General features: G+C 47.9%; 1 protein-coding gene across 1 annotated transcript; it reads left to right on the top strand.

Annotated features, from left to right (window-relative positions):
* The first annotated feature begins 1,263 nt into the window (after nucleotides 1-1,263).
* Nucleotides 1,264-15,126, top strand: LOC144095295 (uncharacterized). Its single transcript, XM_077629072.1, has 6 exons — nucleotides 1,264-1,523; nucleotides 3,824-3,980; nucleotides 7,604-7,762; nucleotides 11,169-11,414; nucleotides 12,771-12,929; nucleotides 14,856-15,126. The coding sequence occupies exons 1-6, from the start codon at nucleotides 1,264-1,266 to the stop codon at nucleotides 15,003-15,005; spliced, it is 1,131 nt and encodes a 376-aa protein (XP_077485198.1). The 3' UTR covers nucleotides 15,006-15,126.
* Nucleotides 15,127-16,369: the final 1,243 nt, after the last annotated feature.

The raw sequence follows: 16,369 nt of genomic DNA, 5'->3' as shown, positions 1-16,369 counted from the left end.
GTCGTATGCGCGGTTACGTAGACTGACCTATTTTTACTATCGCGACTTCGTAATTAAGGCTGGTATCTGAGCTCAACGAGTGACAGCCAGATTTACGGAGTGTATACGACGGAGAAATATTTACCCGTGCACGCGCAGTGCGCGTGTTGCGCGTGTTGTGTGATCACTTCTGATTTGTGCTCTTTTTGCATCCTGAACCTTTGTGTTTGCAAGGTAGGATTGTTTGCTGCATGATCTGTACATGTAACGCCGAACATGTCTAAGGCAAAGTGCGTGAATTACGGCCAGCACTTTCTCGTTGCTCTCACTGGTGTCAGGCACTGCTCAAACTGAACATATACCTTTTTATTTTTCACAAATATTTAACAAGTAAAGCCAACGCACCATGCTAAAAAAACTAGCATCATATGTGAAAACAGTTTTACCTATTTTGTTAGTAAATATTAGTACCTTTCTGTTTGTGACTGTAGTGCTATTCATTAGCTTCTTTCACTAACTTGCACTAGGTCTACTTCTATACTACATCCATTTACTGAGGAGGTAGTGGTCTGTGGAACAAGTATCAGGTTAGTATAGCTGGTGAAAGTTCCCTACCTTTTTTCTTAAGAGTGCACTATATAAATAGGGGGCGAAGATCAGGAAGCATCTTTTCTAATCTTATCGTTACTGCTGCAGCCAACAGTTGGTTGCTGCCACCTTGTCCCTCACATGACAGGCGCTTTGCTCATTCCCATGATCTCGTAGTTATTACAAGCCGCCCGAAACAGTTTGCATCTAGCCTGGCGCTGCAGCAAAAAAAAAAAAAAGAAAAAGAAATGGCAGGTGGTATGCAGGGAAAGCTGGCGTGCAAAGCAACACGACATGACTGCAGCGTACTCAAGCCATGTCGTTGACGCTGTTGAAACCGCAAGCGACATCCGGGCAGCCGCAGCTGCAGACGCGCAAGCATCCGCAAAAAACATCGAGGCCTAAATCCAGCCGCGTAACTAATCCAGTCTTTCCAGCCGAATAACTATAAGCGCGCAGCGCATGCCGGCGCTGCCGGGAATACATTCCAGTCACGTATGCAACAGTCTGTAGCCGACTTGCCTGGCTGCCGCCGGTGAAGGAATATGATACGTCATTGAAAGCAACAGGCGCTGGAGTACCGAAGGTTCACACGCCACTCGTTAGAGCACTCAGCGCCCGTCGTCGAAGATGACACATTGAGACAGCATGCCGAGACAGCGGCCGTTCCTGCTTCTTCTTGAGCGTCAATTCACCATGGCTCATAGCCCGCCGCTGCTTCTTGCATTCCGGAATAAGACGGCACACTTTGTCAAGACACGCCCCACACTAGTGAAGACGGTCAGCCAGAACTGCCGCCGGCACGTCGACCGCTTCGCAGAGGCCATCGCGAAGGCCGACGCCTTGCTTGGACGCACGGGGGATCCAGTTCTGGAGGACTTGCTGGCCACGTTTGCACCAGGAGACACAGAGCGCCTCACGCTGGAAACTGCCGTGCGGTGCTCGCCGATCAGCAGGTATATGGTAAAAGAATGCAGCGCGAAAAAAACAAGGACGAACAGAGGTGGACAGGACAGGGCGCTGTGTCCTTGTTTTTTTCGCGCTGCATTCTTTTACCATGTTCACTGACCAACAAGCCCAAACAGCCGCTTTAGTTCATCAGCAGGTATAGTTAGTCTACATATGCACCACCATGATGAGGTGGCACATTTGCCTGCAGGTCTGCTTCGCCAGAGTGTCTGCTTATTAACGCGATAGCGTTAAAGGCCCCGTTACACAGAAAATCCGGCGTCGGCGTTGTGAGTGAAAAATCAGGAGCACGACTCAGGCGTGTGGTGCCCAGAGAGCAACCTAGGAGGCAGGTGGGCCACCTAGGACACGTGACCTTGCGGCGTCATCACAACCTGCCCACCGGCCAGTGAGCAAACTGCCCACCGTTTCAGGCGGCAGTTAAATCATTTGTCGCTCGGGAAGAGCAAACTGGGCCGCACAAGCCCCACTGGTGGCAGCACCTGCCATCGCAGGGCACTGGCGCATCGCTAAACCGCTGCGCCACTGCACAAGAAGTGGTATCAGGACTCCCAGGCACCTATGAATGTAAAGTAGAGAATGACCTTCTGCATACATGGGAATTAAACCCATTACGCTATCGCATCATGCCCTTAAGGTGTAGCTTAAGTGTGCCCTCCAATTTTTTCTGACCCAGAAACATTCCTGCGTCTTACGGACAGAGTGTTCACAGGCATCCGGTGGCAAAGTTTGTCTCGCATGTCCAACATTCTTGGACAAAAATTTTGAACAATGGAAAATTGTAAGGTACTGTTACGGAAATATTGAAGGTAATGTATGCATTGAAGGTGCATTCTTCCGATCTGTAGCATAGACTTTCCTTCAATGTTTTTCCATCGCTCGCATCGAGCAGTTAAGAGCTGCCGTAGAAAATCAACGGGGAACGCTTTTGACTATAGCAAAAACATTAATAGCAAAAAAATGCAAGCCTGCCGACGGGAGATCTGCGAATATAATGAATGTTATAGTGAAATCTTACAATATATAAAAATATTGCGTTCATAAACTTCTTCCCGTTCAAAAATGCTTTTGTCCAGAATTGACGGCCGCAACAGTCACCAAAACCAAGGAGCATAGGGGATGATCAATGGGAAATTATTAGGATAATTGTTTTAAAGATACCTCATTATAAAGCAGAAGGAAAAAACCACATGCCACCGGTGGTATCTGAACCCACGACCTCGGAATTGAGCTACGGCGACGGCTGTCCAACCTTTTGCTTTCGGGGGTATTTATGCGTCGTGTAACATTACGGTGAGAGTGTTCAACAGCGCCGGTCTGCTTTCCGTCTGCTTTATAATCAGTTACCTTTAAAATAATTACCCCAATAATATCCGATTCATGAACACCACATATTAAAGGGGAAAAAAGCGTCCCTCTGTGGTCCTTGGGTTCGACGACTGTCGCTTTGCGTCATCTACGTATGTCGTAACGAGCACCTCTTTTCCCTTTCCTTGTCTGCCCTTCGTCCAAAATTGTTGGGTGCGTGCTTAGATGACGTCGTCGTCGTGCCCTCGACCTTTCGATATCACTTATAAGGGCTCCGGACCATGTCAGGTGCAGTTAAGTCACCAGGGCTGACTCCGAAACCATAGTATAGTATACTCTTATAAAGGCTCCGGACCATGCCAGGTGCAGTTAAGTCACCAGGGCTGACTCCGAAACCATAGTACTATAGTATAGTATACCATAGTATAGTATACTATGGTTTCGGAGTCAGCACTGGTGACTTAACTGCACCTGACATAGTCCGGAGCCCTTATAAGTGATCGCCAAAGGTCGATGGGATGACGACGACGTCATCTAAGCGCGTGCTTTTAAGCGAAGTGACACTATAGTGTCACTTCGCTTAAAAGCACGCAGGTGCACGCGAAATACGCACGCACCCGCCGAACACCGCTGCTATCACAGTTTCCGCAGCCGGTCGAGAAGGTCGCCTCGCTCGATTACCCTGAGAAAGGATCTCACAAAGCTGTGTAGCTTTCCTTTGTATCCGTATGACTATACTCCCAAGTCGATGCTAACAGGTAGTTGCACACTTGTCCGAGATCTATCCTAACATATGGGATCCCCGGAAATCCACTCCCGCGCGACTGTCGACTCGTTTCGTTACTTTGCAGACCTGACCGGAATCGCGGAGTCCAGCCTTGGCGTATGCTTTTACGGGCATCTCATGGATTATCGATAGAATATATGACTGTACAGGAACTGCGCAGCACAAATCTGTGCCGTCATTCGCTTTACGCAGGGGCCTGTTCGTCTGGCGACAGTGCAGCTACAGGGAAGTGGGCACCTTGACGCATCTCTTCACGCGGATTCGGAAAAAGGAAGCCCCGCCGAGCGACGACACCCAGTTGGCCAGAACAAACCAGATGCGCTTGGTTAGCATCGCCCAGACGCAGCAGGTGAACGCGATTGTATTCAGCCCGTGCCTAACAATAAGGAGAGGCCTACGGGGCTATTTTAATGCGACAGCATTAGACTTCACACAATGCGATTTCGCGTCCTGCGCGTCTGTCACAAAAGTCGCTGGTTGGTCGCGAGTGGTCACGTGACCCTGCGGTGGCATCGCAGCCTACCTATCGTGGCAGGTGACAATTAATTCAAATAAACTCAATGCAATTGCCACCCGCCCACCGTGCTACTGCACATCATGCGATTGCGCGTCGTGCGTAAGTCACAAAAATTGCTGAATGGTCGAAAGGGCGGTGGCGTCACATGGTCACATGACCTTGTAACGGCATCACAACCGGCCCACCGTGGCAGGTGGAAACCTGGCTACTGGGTTGTGAGCAACCTTGTACGTGAGCAACCTTGTACTTGTGTTTTGAGCAACCTTGTACTGGGTTGTGAGCAACCTTGGTTGTGAGGTGTACATTAATGTAAATGTAATGTAAATTAAATTAAATTTTCACCAGCTCACCGCTGTGCAAAAATTGAAATACAACGGGGAAGCACTCCAGCGGGAAATGGCGAAACAAGCAGATGGGAACAGGCTCTCGGCGGACTTGCTCAGCGCATTATTACGTGTGCGCAAATAAATACGCTACGACAGAGACATCGTTGTGTACGAGGTGAAAGAACTGATACAGACATCAAACATGTAGCAGCAACGTTGCTTTTATTGCGGTCGGATTAAACACGTAAAGTGACTTAAGCATCCCCATAATTTCATAACTTTTATTAAGGTCGCAATTTACAGAGTAAACTTCATAAAACAGAGCCATGACGTTTAATTCGTTCAAAAAACGTACAAGAAAAAAAAACAAAGCACAATTACAAGTTTATCCCTCGGTTAAGATAGCCCGGTGCACCAGCTAAGGAAGTGGCGTAGTCGGTACGTCTATGGCTGTTCTTTTTATTAAACGCGTCGGCTTCGCGCGTTAGGTCCCTGAGCAAAGTTCATCCATCCATTCATGCATAAAAAGCACGAAGACAACACCCGACCGAGCTCCATCGACGTCATGCAGGACGTTATAATATGCTGCATGCCATTTACGTTGTTTCCTTGATTATCGATAGCGGATTGTCCAGGGGTACGACGAGGGGCTGACCCGAGACATGGGGGAATCTATTACTGTCAATATACCAGCGAGACATCGCCTATCGGGGTATTTGTAACGTCACAGATGGCGTCACAAGACCCAAGTTAACAAGTCGCAACTGGCCCCACTAAACTCTTTCAAACCGGGGAAGGACAATATGTCCAAACGCTTTTTGTGTGTGTGTGTGTGTGCGTGTGTGCGTGTGTGCGTGTGCGTGTGTGTGTGTGTGTGTGTGTGTGTGTGTGTGTGTGTGTGTGTGTGTGTGTGTGTGTGTGTGTGTGTGTGTGTGTGTGTGTGTGTGTGTGTGTGTGTGTGTGTGTGTGTGTGTGTGTGTGTGTGTGTGTGTGCGTGCGTGCGTGCGTGCGTGCGCGCGGACATGCGTAAAGCTTAACAGGCGAGAATGTGGTATATAAAGCAGAACAGGTGCTACCGACCCCCGTTACCAACGAGCGCCTGTCGTAGTACACTTGTTTGGTTCATAAAACAGTTGAAGTAAGCACGAGCTTGTGTTTCCCAGGCGGGGTAAACAGACTTCTGGATCTCGGGCTGCGTATAGCCGTTCTGCACAGCAAGTCCGGAACCACAAGCTCTGAACGGCATTCGCGCCGTGTGCTATAGCTACGCGGCCGGTGAAGCGATTTCGTTCTTTCTTCGGCCGTTGAATCGGCTCCTGTGTGCATGCAAGCTGCGGGCGTTATGAAATTGCAAAGTCTTTGTTCCTTTATTTTTAGTAGGCGCTCAAGCAGACACGCGCATGCATTGCATGTCGTCTTCGTGTGAAGCGCTGAGCGCGTAGTCTTCCATGCTTTCTGCGCAGTGGAAAATCCATTATGCTTTTATTGATGAGCTGAGCAATATCTGAGAAGTACCATAAGAATGCACTATCGCTTCTCATTTCGCTCGTTAAAGAAAAAAGGCTTCCCAGCGCGGGTCGTCGTGCACGCTGGACGTGAGGCGCCGGCAGGCAAGACACATTCATCTTAAAACCAACCAAAAGACGCAACGAAAGAAAAGATAGGAAAACAGTACAGAGGCACGGACTTTCAAATGAAATTTATTTAAGGAAAGATGAAAAGAGGTGCTAAGTCTTTTGGCTAGTTTTAACATGAATTAGTACTAACTCGTCCGCGCGAAAAACGTTCAACCAGCTGAAGCGTGGCCGTCAAGATCGACGGTCATAATTAAGCGTGCATCTCCTGCCGACAGCTGATAGCCGGCAGGCAGAAGAGTTGAACAGAACGTACACTCTGGTTCGTTTCCACTTAAAACTCACAGGAATCAATTCGTGAACGTAGAAATCGTCGTCTGCGATCGTACCAATGAACTGCGTGTTTAATCCCCAAACACGCGATAATCGACAGCACAGTGCACCGTTCGATGAGAAATGGGCGTGCAGTTTTTCGGTCAGATGTGGTGTTACATGAAATACGCTAGAGCGCGACAGCTGCTCGCATGTCTTTAAGGATCCTATTAAGCTTGCGTGTAGACTTCACGACAGCACACAACGCACCGAAGGTCACACGCTCCCATTATTGTCGCCGATGTATACATGCGTGAGCGCGATCAGCAGTTTCATCTGCACTCTCCGGGCGCCCTCGGTAACTTGACGCAGTTTTGTAGCGAAACCTGCACTGGCCACGAAATGTCAGTTTCGCCGTGCTTTGCACCGCACCACGTGACCAGCCACGGCGCCGCGCCGCCGGCAGCTGCTCCGCACCACGTGACCGACCATGTGACCAACTACGCGGTCGGTGGCGGGAGCCACTGAAACCCCCGCCCACTCACTGAATACAAAAAAAAAAAACCTGTGTGGAGGTTGGGAATCGAACCAGGGGCTTTGACGTTTGAGGCGGAGACGCCGCAACTCCGCCACGACGGCGACTGTAGTGAATGTACATGCTCGATATATTAACTCTTTCGAATCAGATGTCGCCGCGCTTTCGCTACGAATATCCTGGCCGAACAGAGCTAGGCCATCATCAAAACAAATTTTTTTTTCGCACCCATGGCACCTATTTCTACCGTACGCACGCGTTGCAACGAAACGTAGACGCATGCGACGCAGCAGAGGGCCCCCATCGAAATAGTGGGGGCGCAGCCAACACCCCCTAGATATCTAGGGGGTGTTGGCGGAGCTGGCCTGCCGCCGTGACTACTGATCAGTTGGTTTTTTATTTCCGACGAACCACGTTCTCGGTCTTTGGAAGTAGCGCTTCTGATTAAGTTGGACTGCGAATACGCCATAACAATAACGTCGCGGCAGTTCATTTCTCGCTGGTAATTTGAATGTGGAAGGGTATGGGACTTTCATTTTGCGGTTTTCTCAGCAACGCAGCCTCCTTTCTGCGTAGAAAAAGCGTCGGTAGTATTCCCGAGGCATGATCTATCTCCCTTCTTCTTTCCCTCTTTATTATCCCTTTACGCCCGAGAAATAGCAACGTCCGCAATCTAACTCGTGATATATGTTTTCCCGATGCACCCAGATGGCGCAGGATGTGCACGACACTGTCATGACCACCACTGGCGGCGAAGCTGCTGCTGACCAGGAAGCAGTGGCCGCAGCGAACAAGCTGACGGTGCTGCTCGGCAATGCACTCTTCGCACTCACGTTCAAGACGGTGACTGACATGAGAGACATCAGGGTGAGTAACACTAAGCGCACTCGTATGCGTCCGAGCACCTCCTCGTGACTCCGTCCTGTCGGCACTTTCTTCGCAGCAGAATACTAGCGACCCTAGACTCGTCCATGATACATTCTAGGGCGACTGTAACGTATTTTTCGTACCGCCTGGGTAAAAGCGCGATGAAAATAAATTACAACAGCGGGGACGTGTTGCCGCCGTGTTGTTCGCGTTTCTTTCCATCGAGGTAGTACATCTCGCCACCGCGTCCATACACTCGAACCCTTCATATTACCCTCCTCATCTTCTTCCCACAATGCAGTCACGCTCACAAATTTAACTCCACTTACCGGGCTGCGCCTCGCTTGGAAACATTACTCCCCTCTCATAGCTCCCTTAATAGCCGACCGGCTGCCCTGCGGCGTCAAAGTCAAACCAATACTTTTTCATTCTATTTTTCTCCTCCCTCGGTCCGCCTCTGTGTTCATGCTTCGGCAGCCGTTCCTTTACCACGTATTAGCTGCTAGCATGGCTCACGAACGGTCCTGTATAAAACGCCATCCAGCGCAAAAGAAGATCTCTGCTCCAATTTCCCTTACTATGTCCCTAGTGATGGGATGCTCTTTCACCCAACTGCACGTGCGGAACACACATGAGGGCTACCGAATGATAGAGACGAAGAAATGGTGATATTATTTCGCACGTCGTTTGCAACAGGAAGACTGCCTTCCGACGGGAGGACAGCTTGTGTTGTGCCTGTGCCTAAAAGGGGTGACATGGCACTTGCTGCTAATTATCGTCCCATTTCACTCACTTCCACTTTTAGGCACAGGCACAACACAAGCTGTCCTCCAGTCGGAAGGCTGAACAGAAGGAAGTACACCATTGTCATCTAGAAATTTGGTTATGTAGCTATCTAAAATATGTTCTGCCAATTTTGCAACCAAATTTCTAGATGACCATGGTGTACTTCCTTCTGTTCAACATGGTTTTAGGAAAGGCTTATTCACTGTGACCCAATCAACATCGTTTATTCACAGCTTCGCAACAGTCCTTAACCACTCGGGGCAGGTCGATGCCATTTTTTTAGATTTTCAGAAAGCTTTTGATGATGTGTCACATGCTAAACTAATATATAAACTTGAACTAATTGGTCTTCCTAAATTTATAATCACGTGGGTTTCGTCGTATCTCACCAACGGTTATCATTCAAATTCTTTACCAGTTACTTCAGGTGTTCAACAAGGTAGTGTGCTTGGCTTGTTGTTATTTCTGATATATATAAATGATATCATTACTGTTATATCTGAACCAATCCAGATTAGGCTCTTTGCTGATGAGTGCATTTTGTTCAACGAAATTAACAGCCCTAAAGACCAAATCCTCCTTAATTCTAGCCTCCAGAAAATTGACACATGGTGCAATAATTGGGATATGCAGCTTAATTCCGCGAAAACAGTGTTTATGAAAATTACCAAGAAAAAAATTGTACACTCATTTCCTTACACCCTACCATTGCATCCTCTTATACAAGTTAAGGAATATAAATACCTCGGTGTTACCATAACTAGTAATCCAAGTTGTAACAGTCATATTGCCAATACATGCTCATCCTCGTAGACAAAACTTGAATTTCTTCGCCACAAACTTAAAAACGTTCCTTCCCGGATAAAACAGTTAACATACTACAGCCTCATAAGACCCAAACTATAGTATGCTTGCACAGTCTGGGACCCTTATACCAAAAAGAATATTGAGGCATTGGAGGGTGTTCAGCGGAAAGCCGTGCGCTTCATTTTTTCTAAATATCGCACATCTGACTCTCCTTCCGTTTTAATGAAAGAAAATGCCATCCCACTACTGCAAATACGCAGAAAAATCCAGATACTAAAATTTCTATTTCTCGTGAAAAACAACAAACTCGCCATGAGTTCTGATGTTAACCTTGCACCCCTTGCAACTCGTCCCACAAGACATCATTATGCACATTCTGTAACGCCATATCAAACTAAAATTAATGCCTTTAAATATTCTTTTTATCCACGCACTATCGAGGAATGTAACAAGCTGACTTCTGATGTCATCATGTCCATTGATTCCACTGACAAATTGTTGTCGTCTGCCTCGTAGTCGTGTTTCGTGTTTATGCATGTTTTATTGTAAGAGTTGAACATGTCTCAGTGTATTTTACTCACTTATGTTTCGCGCGATGAATTGATATTCACAATGCTGTATTTTCTTTCGCCCCTCCTGCTAGGGCCCACTTAGGGCCTGCAGTATTTGTTAAATAAAAAAAATAAATATGATTGAGAGAGATGATAAAAAAATAAATATGATTGAGAGAGATGATTTTTCGAGTCAGTGAAGGCACTGGCCCGTATGATTCGGGCAAACCTTGATAACGCGGAAGCGGAAGAACGAAGTGATGATGCCGTTAAGGTTTAGGTTACGAGATATATATATATATATATATATATATATATATATATATATATATATATATATATATATATATATATATATATATATATATATATATATATATATATATATATATATATATATATATATATATATATATATATATATATATATATATATATATATGGCGTTTAACGTCCCAGAGCGACTCAGGCTCTGAGGGACGCTGTAGTGGAGGGCTCCTGATGCTTCCGATTCCCTGCATGGGGTTCTTAAGAGCGCACTGACATCGCACAGTACACGGGCCTCTAGAATTTCACCTCCACTGGAATGCGACCGCCGCGGCCGGGATCGAGCCCGCGTATTTCGGGTCAACAGCCGAGCGCCACGACCACTGAGCTGTACCGCGGCGGCTTTCCACAAAGTGAGGAAAACCGTGCGCATTAATAGAACGACTGTTCTTGGAGGAAACGCACAGCCTGCTTCCCCCATCTCCATATGTCGAAGGAAGTCATGCGGTGGCGAAAGTTATCGGCCCCAGAGTGTTACTGATTGCGTTCATGTAAGATCGGGCGAACCCAGCAAAACACCACGGCATAGAGCGGCCGGCGTGTGCTCAATGCAGTACAGGTATTTGTTGCAGCGCCGCCGTGCCGTTAGGCGCAGTTTTTCTCGGCGGTCTTGCTGGAAATCGAGCAACACCTGTTCAAACATGAGCCGCAGGCATAAAGCATCAAATAACGCAAGCACCATGCGTTGTGTTGATGGAAAGAGTGACTTGTGCTGGCTCATACCGGACATGTCCTATCAGTGACATGTCCCATGACTAGAACCGTACACAAACCCTATGTGGGCATGCCTTCTGCCACTACAGAAGTTTAAATGTCCCGATCTCGACTCAGTGTTGCGAGATCGCCACGGCTTATGTGTCGCCTTTCCTTTTCCCTGCCATGTCTGTCGCTATCGCCGTATAAGCTACCCAGCGCTTCTTCTGCCGTATACGCAGGTTCTGGAGCTGCTGATGCGCAGTGTGGAGCGCTTCGCGTCCTCCCGCTTCGACCAGGGAGAGAAGCATTCCCCCCAGCAACCTTCACTGCCTACAGTTGCCTTCCAGCAGTGGTCACGCCACCAAGCGCGTGTCACGGAGCCCCTGGCCAATGCGTTCGAGTGCTCCCGTCTCCTTGCGGGGGCCGGAGCCGAAGAGCGCGCTGCGGCCAGGAGGTGCGGCACAGACCTCGCCCTCGCCATGCAGGTGCGCCACCCAACGCGGCCAGCGTCATTCGTTCACTCGTAATTAGTGATTTGATGAAAACAAAACCCACTAGAAGCAAGCCCATTTTCAAATTACTCGATGCAAATTATTTTTCTACTAACAGACGTGAAAGCTATCCTAATTACACGATTATAACGCTCCCCCGACTTTGACCAACGCTCGATTTATATGTTCGCAAAAATGACCAACGCACAATTTGCGCAGAAGACCGAAGCGGCGTTCATGTATACACTGCCGCGTCACTCCTCGTCGCTGTCTTGACGGTTCCTCGCTGTCATCGCGGAGAGCGCACCTCAAAGCAACAGACGCTAATCACGCACTTGAAAAGCCATCATTTGAAGGCAAGTGCACATCAACGGCGATAACGCAGCGCATCTTGCACGCCTTCCACATTGGCGTGCGGCCAGGCTGAGCAGTCTGGTAAGCGGCAAACAGAGCTGCCGACGGTCCTGTAGTTTCGGATTCCGGCGCGACGCACGCTCCGGAAGTTTCGGAAATAGTCACTAACCTGAATTTTCGTGGGCGGGATCAATTTGCATGCGAATATAGGACTTCACTGCGAAAGCAGTGCTACTGTACCTTATCCCCCCCCCCCCCCCCCAACCATAAATCTGATGTGCGTTGCAGAGAAGCCTTCAGCCCAGGCGAGCAGTCTCCACCCTTCAGAAGTACCACCCACCAGCCACCTTCCCAAACCCTACCATGCCCGTCCCCTCTTTCATAGAAAGAAGCCTGTACAACCACCCACTGCCGCGCTCGACCAATCGCAGGAAATTATGCATGTCACGTGTTTTATGACGTAGAGGTGTTGGCTTTGTTGCCGCGACGACACGACGTGAAGCGACGCCATTGATGATGGGGCAATGTGGTGAAGCAAACTTCAGGAGCGCTCAACGACCGGGTTTTTCACGTTCGATACCTCGAACCAAATTGTCGATTTGGAAATTTTAAAGTTAGGCTCACATTCGATGTTGATGTCTTTAAGTTCCGTAATATAATATTTAGCCCTAAGACAATAAAATCGATTTTGATTAATTAATTTAACGATCAGTTACTAATCGTCGTTTATTTGCATTACATCACGCAAATAATATCCGCCTTGCTGTGCAGTCAACCTGCAAAGATCGCAGCGGTGTACCTTTCAAAGCTGTTCAAAGAAAAATCTCTATCGAGCAATCTGGAACACCCTGTAGTTTTGACAAAGGCTCTCACACGTAACAGCTTGGTGGAGGTTCTGGTTATGTTGGGTTTTGGTAAATGCTGTACGAGGGCCATTCACAAATTTTTCTCCGAAGGAGACTATTTCTATTAGACTGTGTTGTTCTGCCATTGCAGGCGCTGAAGGAGCTGGATCTGTTCTTGAGCAAAGAAAATGACGCCAGTCCTGTAGACTCCTGCTCACTTCCTGCGATCATCACGCGACAATGCTCAAACGGGGCTGCGAAAACCGGCGTGCAGCAAGAAGGGGAATGTGATCCAGCTAAGGCAGCAGCGGTAGGTTAGAGTTTTTTCCTGACTACTCGGCGCAAACGCCGTCAGAAAAGGTAGCGATGCCGGGGGAAGGCAACTTTTTATGTAGTACACCGTTGTCCAGCCAATTCATACGTCATTGTTATGGCAACGGTATCCAGCAGAAAAAAAAAAAAAACTTGATCCCCGTGGGGGACTCGGACCACCACCGAAGAAAACAGCAGTTTTGTTTCCTGGTGCCTCAGACAATACGGCCATCGCCGCAGCCTCTCTCGCTGCGAGCAGGTGTAGTAATTAACGCGAACGCATTATATGCCCCATTAGCATAAAGGCCGGCGTCCGCCGCATATGGCTCGAAAGTCGGAGGTCACACTGTCGGTGTACGATGTCACAACACATGTAAGCGAACATGTGTAGACATGAATGATAGAACGTAACGTACTATGACCTATAGAAGTCATGACTCGTCATAGTCATGACTCATTCTGCAACGTATAATGGTTGAGCACTTTACAAGTAACGTAATGTAAACACTATCGAGTTTTTACAAAGTATGCGCAGCTATGACGCGTAGTTATAGTCGTGACTTAGTCATTCTGCAACGTAACATGACTCTGTCTCAAGTTTCTCTGCCGTATTTTTCATTTCTAAACATCAGTTCTTCTCCAGTGACCAGGTGCGCTGAATTAGTTGGAACCGAAACTACGTGGAGTTGCATATATACCCCTGGCAGTGCCTTCATCGTGCGCTGCTGTTGCGATCCGACGCCACCGTTAACGCCGACGCTGTGCTCCGATCTCATCGATCAAGTCCCTCCGGCCGCGCACGAGGCCCAGCTAATTTCGGAGGTCCCGCATCCATTTCTCTCTCCACGTGTAGGCCCAGTCCTTGCCCCGGCGCACATCATCATCATCACCATCAGCCTGACTACACCTACTGCAGGGCAAAGGCCTCTCCCATGTCTCTCCAATTAACCCTATCCTTTGCCAGCTGCATCCACCCTTTGCCTGCAAATTTCTTAATCTCATCCGCCCACCTAACCTTCTGCCGCCCCCTGCTACGCTTACTTTCTCTTGGAATCCACTCCGTTACCCTTAAGGACCAGCGGTTATCTTGCCTTCGCATTACATGCCCTGCCCAAGCCCATTTCTTTCTCTTGATTTCGACTAGGATGTCATTAACCCGTGTTTGTTCCCTCACCCGCTCTGCCCGCTTCCGATCTCTTAACGTTACACCTATCATTTTTCTTTCCATGGCTCGCTGCGTTGTCCTTAACTTAAAGGTGCACTAAAGAGGAATGTGAACTTGTCTTTTTTACCGCAGGAACTCTATCTACACGTTTCGGGCATTTTTAGAAACTTCGAATCATTGTCCTGTATACGGCTGATTGCTTTAATTGAATCGAATTACACGTCCCGGCTCCCGCTTTTTTTTTTTTTGAACTCAACGCGGTAGGTAGGAGGAGTCAACCAACGCGTCAGCCAGTCCCGTGGTGTCTTTCCGCTGTGCCATCGGCGGAGTGATACGTAAATCAGAGTCCACGTCTATTTTTACTTCCGTGGGCCTAATTTGCGGCTATATTGTCTATGACTGAAACTGTTTATTCATAGAAACATAAAAAACAAAATAAAAGCGAAAGTCAAGCCGCCACTGGACTGGCTGAAAGGCACTGCACGCTTTAGTTGACTCCGCCTCCCTGCCGCGTTGAGTTAAAAAAAAAAAGGCGGGAGCCGGGACGTTTAATCCAATTTAATTAGGGCAGTCGGCTGCAGAGGACAATAATTCGAAATTTCTAAGAATGTCCGGAACGTGTAGATAGAGTTCGCACGGTAAAAAGACGAGCCCAGATTCATATTTAATGCACGTTTAAGCTGAACCCTTTTCGTTAGCCGCCACATAGTTTACAATATACGCTTATACGTAACCTCGTGTCTCTAATTACAACTACAGGTGCGATCAGAACAGCGGGACGTGGCTGACGAAGTGAGGAGCGTGATTCGGGATCTGACGGACGGAGTACTCGGCTATGCTGCCGACTGCGAGATGTCCGACGACCTGGCCGCCTTCCAGGACATCGCCGCCAGCTTGAGGGGCCCGTGAAAGACTCGCCGTGCATCTGCTACGGAACACCTTACCTTCCTAAAAAGCGCTCCCTATCGGCGTGTATGTGCGACAAACACACGAGGAGCACGTACCGCGCAAGCGTGTTTTGACTCATCTGTGCAAGCCATGCTACTCGATGAATTTATCATCGTCGGTGTCCAGACGAAAGAAAAGACGCTGCTGCCGTGCAAGACACGATTGTCTCGGTTTTATATCTCTTCTTCACTGCTAAGAAAGTGCGTATATTGCCTGATTTCATGCAATAAAAGTTCAGTTGTATAAGTTATCGCCCGTCCTGTTTGTCTCCCTGCGTCCGTGTCTGTTTAGCGCTATGTGGCATGTGAATCTCACCTAAGAGTTCACAAAAATTTTTAAACATAGGCCGTCGTCTAGGTGGGAAGGCTTAAAGCCTTCCCTACATCTTTTGGACAAATAAAGTTTTACAATCCAAACATAGGCTTGTTCAATTAGAAGAGCGCTTTTTTCGGCATAGCATTGTCAGCGGTGTAGTACATCAGAATATTGACAAGACGTGTTAACCAGCAGGCTGTTTAACTAACATACTGAGTAGCTAACTTTTTAACTTTTCCTGTTAGGCTCCTTAATTCTTAAGATGCGTGTATCCCACCGTAATTAATATCCATATCAGTTTCTAGAATTTACAAAATGCAGTTGCCCTCCGCGTACATCGCGCCAATATATAAGCGCTTTCGAGAAGCTTGCAGGGAAGCAACCCCTCCAGTGCACGAAATAGCCAAAATTTGTTCAGCCACAGCGTCGAGGGCAAACGCGTTTTCGAATTTCTAAAGACTGATATGGATATTACTTACGGTGGGCTACACGCCTCTCAATTATTAGGGAACCTAACAGTAATAGTTAAAAAGTTAACTATTCAATATTAGTTAACCAGCCTGCTAGTTAGCGCGTCTAAGGTCTAATCTGTATGGTACCCCACTGACAATGCTATGGCGAAAAAAAAACCTGTTCTAACTCAAAAAGTATTTTTTTAAAATAGGCTTTATGCATTTATGTCAATTATGTAAGTATTATGTGAAACGCAGACGCACGCACATACACACACACAAACGCGCGCGCGCGCGCGCACACGGCCATAAAACAGATTTCAAGATGGAAAAACGTTTTAGGATCTGCACCTTCGTAAGCAGATTCGCTTCCTTCACTGTCAGAGCGACAGACAAAGCGCTTACGCACCGCAGATACAAGCGCTGGCTCGGCTAGGCTGGAAATTGCATATGAGCGACATATGCAGGGGTTCGCACTGTGGCACGCGAACGATCGGCACTCATGGAGGTAATGGAAATGTCATGTGATCTGGCATGACTTACGGCATTTTCGTGCGG

Source organism: Amblyomma americanum, chromosome 6, assembly GCF_052857255.1.
Source record: "Amblyomma americanum isolate KBUSLIRL-KWMA chromosome 6, ASM5285725v1, whole genome shotgun sequence".
NCBI lineage: Eukaryota > Metazoa > Arthropoda > Arachnida > Ixodida > Ixodidae > Amblyomma > Amblyomma americanum.
The sequence above is the reverse complement of the archived record's forward strand: the minus strand, read 5'-3'. Positions and strand labels throughout refer to the sequence as shown.

Excerpts from the sequence above, each read along its gene's own strand:
- LOC144095295 (XM_077629072.1), top strand. The coding sequence starts at position 1,264 with ATGGCTCATAGCCCGCCGCTGCTTCTTGCATTCCGGAATAAGACGGCA. Across the intron at positions 3,981-7,603 it reads GCATCGCCCAGACGCAGCAG|ATGGCGCAGGATGTGCACGA; the intron begins GTGAACGCGATT and ends CGATGCACCCAG. Across the intron at positions 11,415-12,770 it reads ACCTCGCCCTCGCCATGCAG|GCGCTGAAGGAGCTGGATCT; the intron begins GTGCGCCACCCA and ends CTGCCATTGCAG.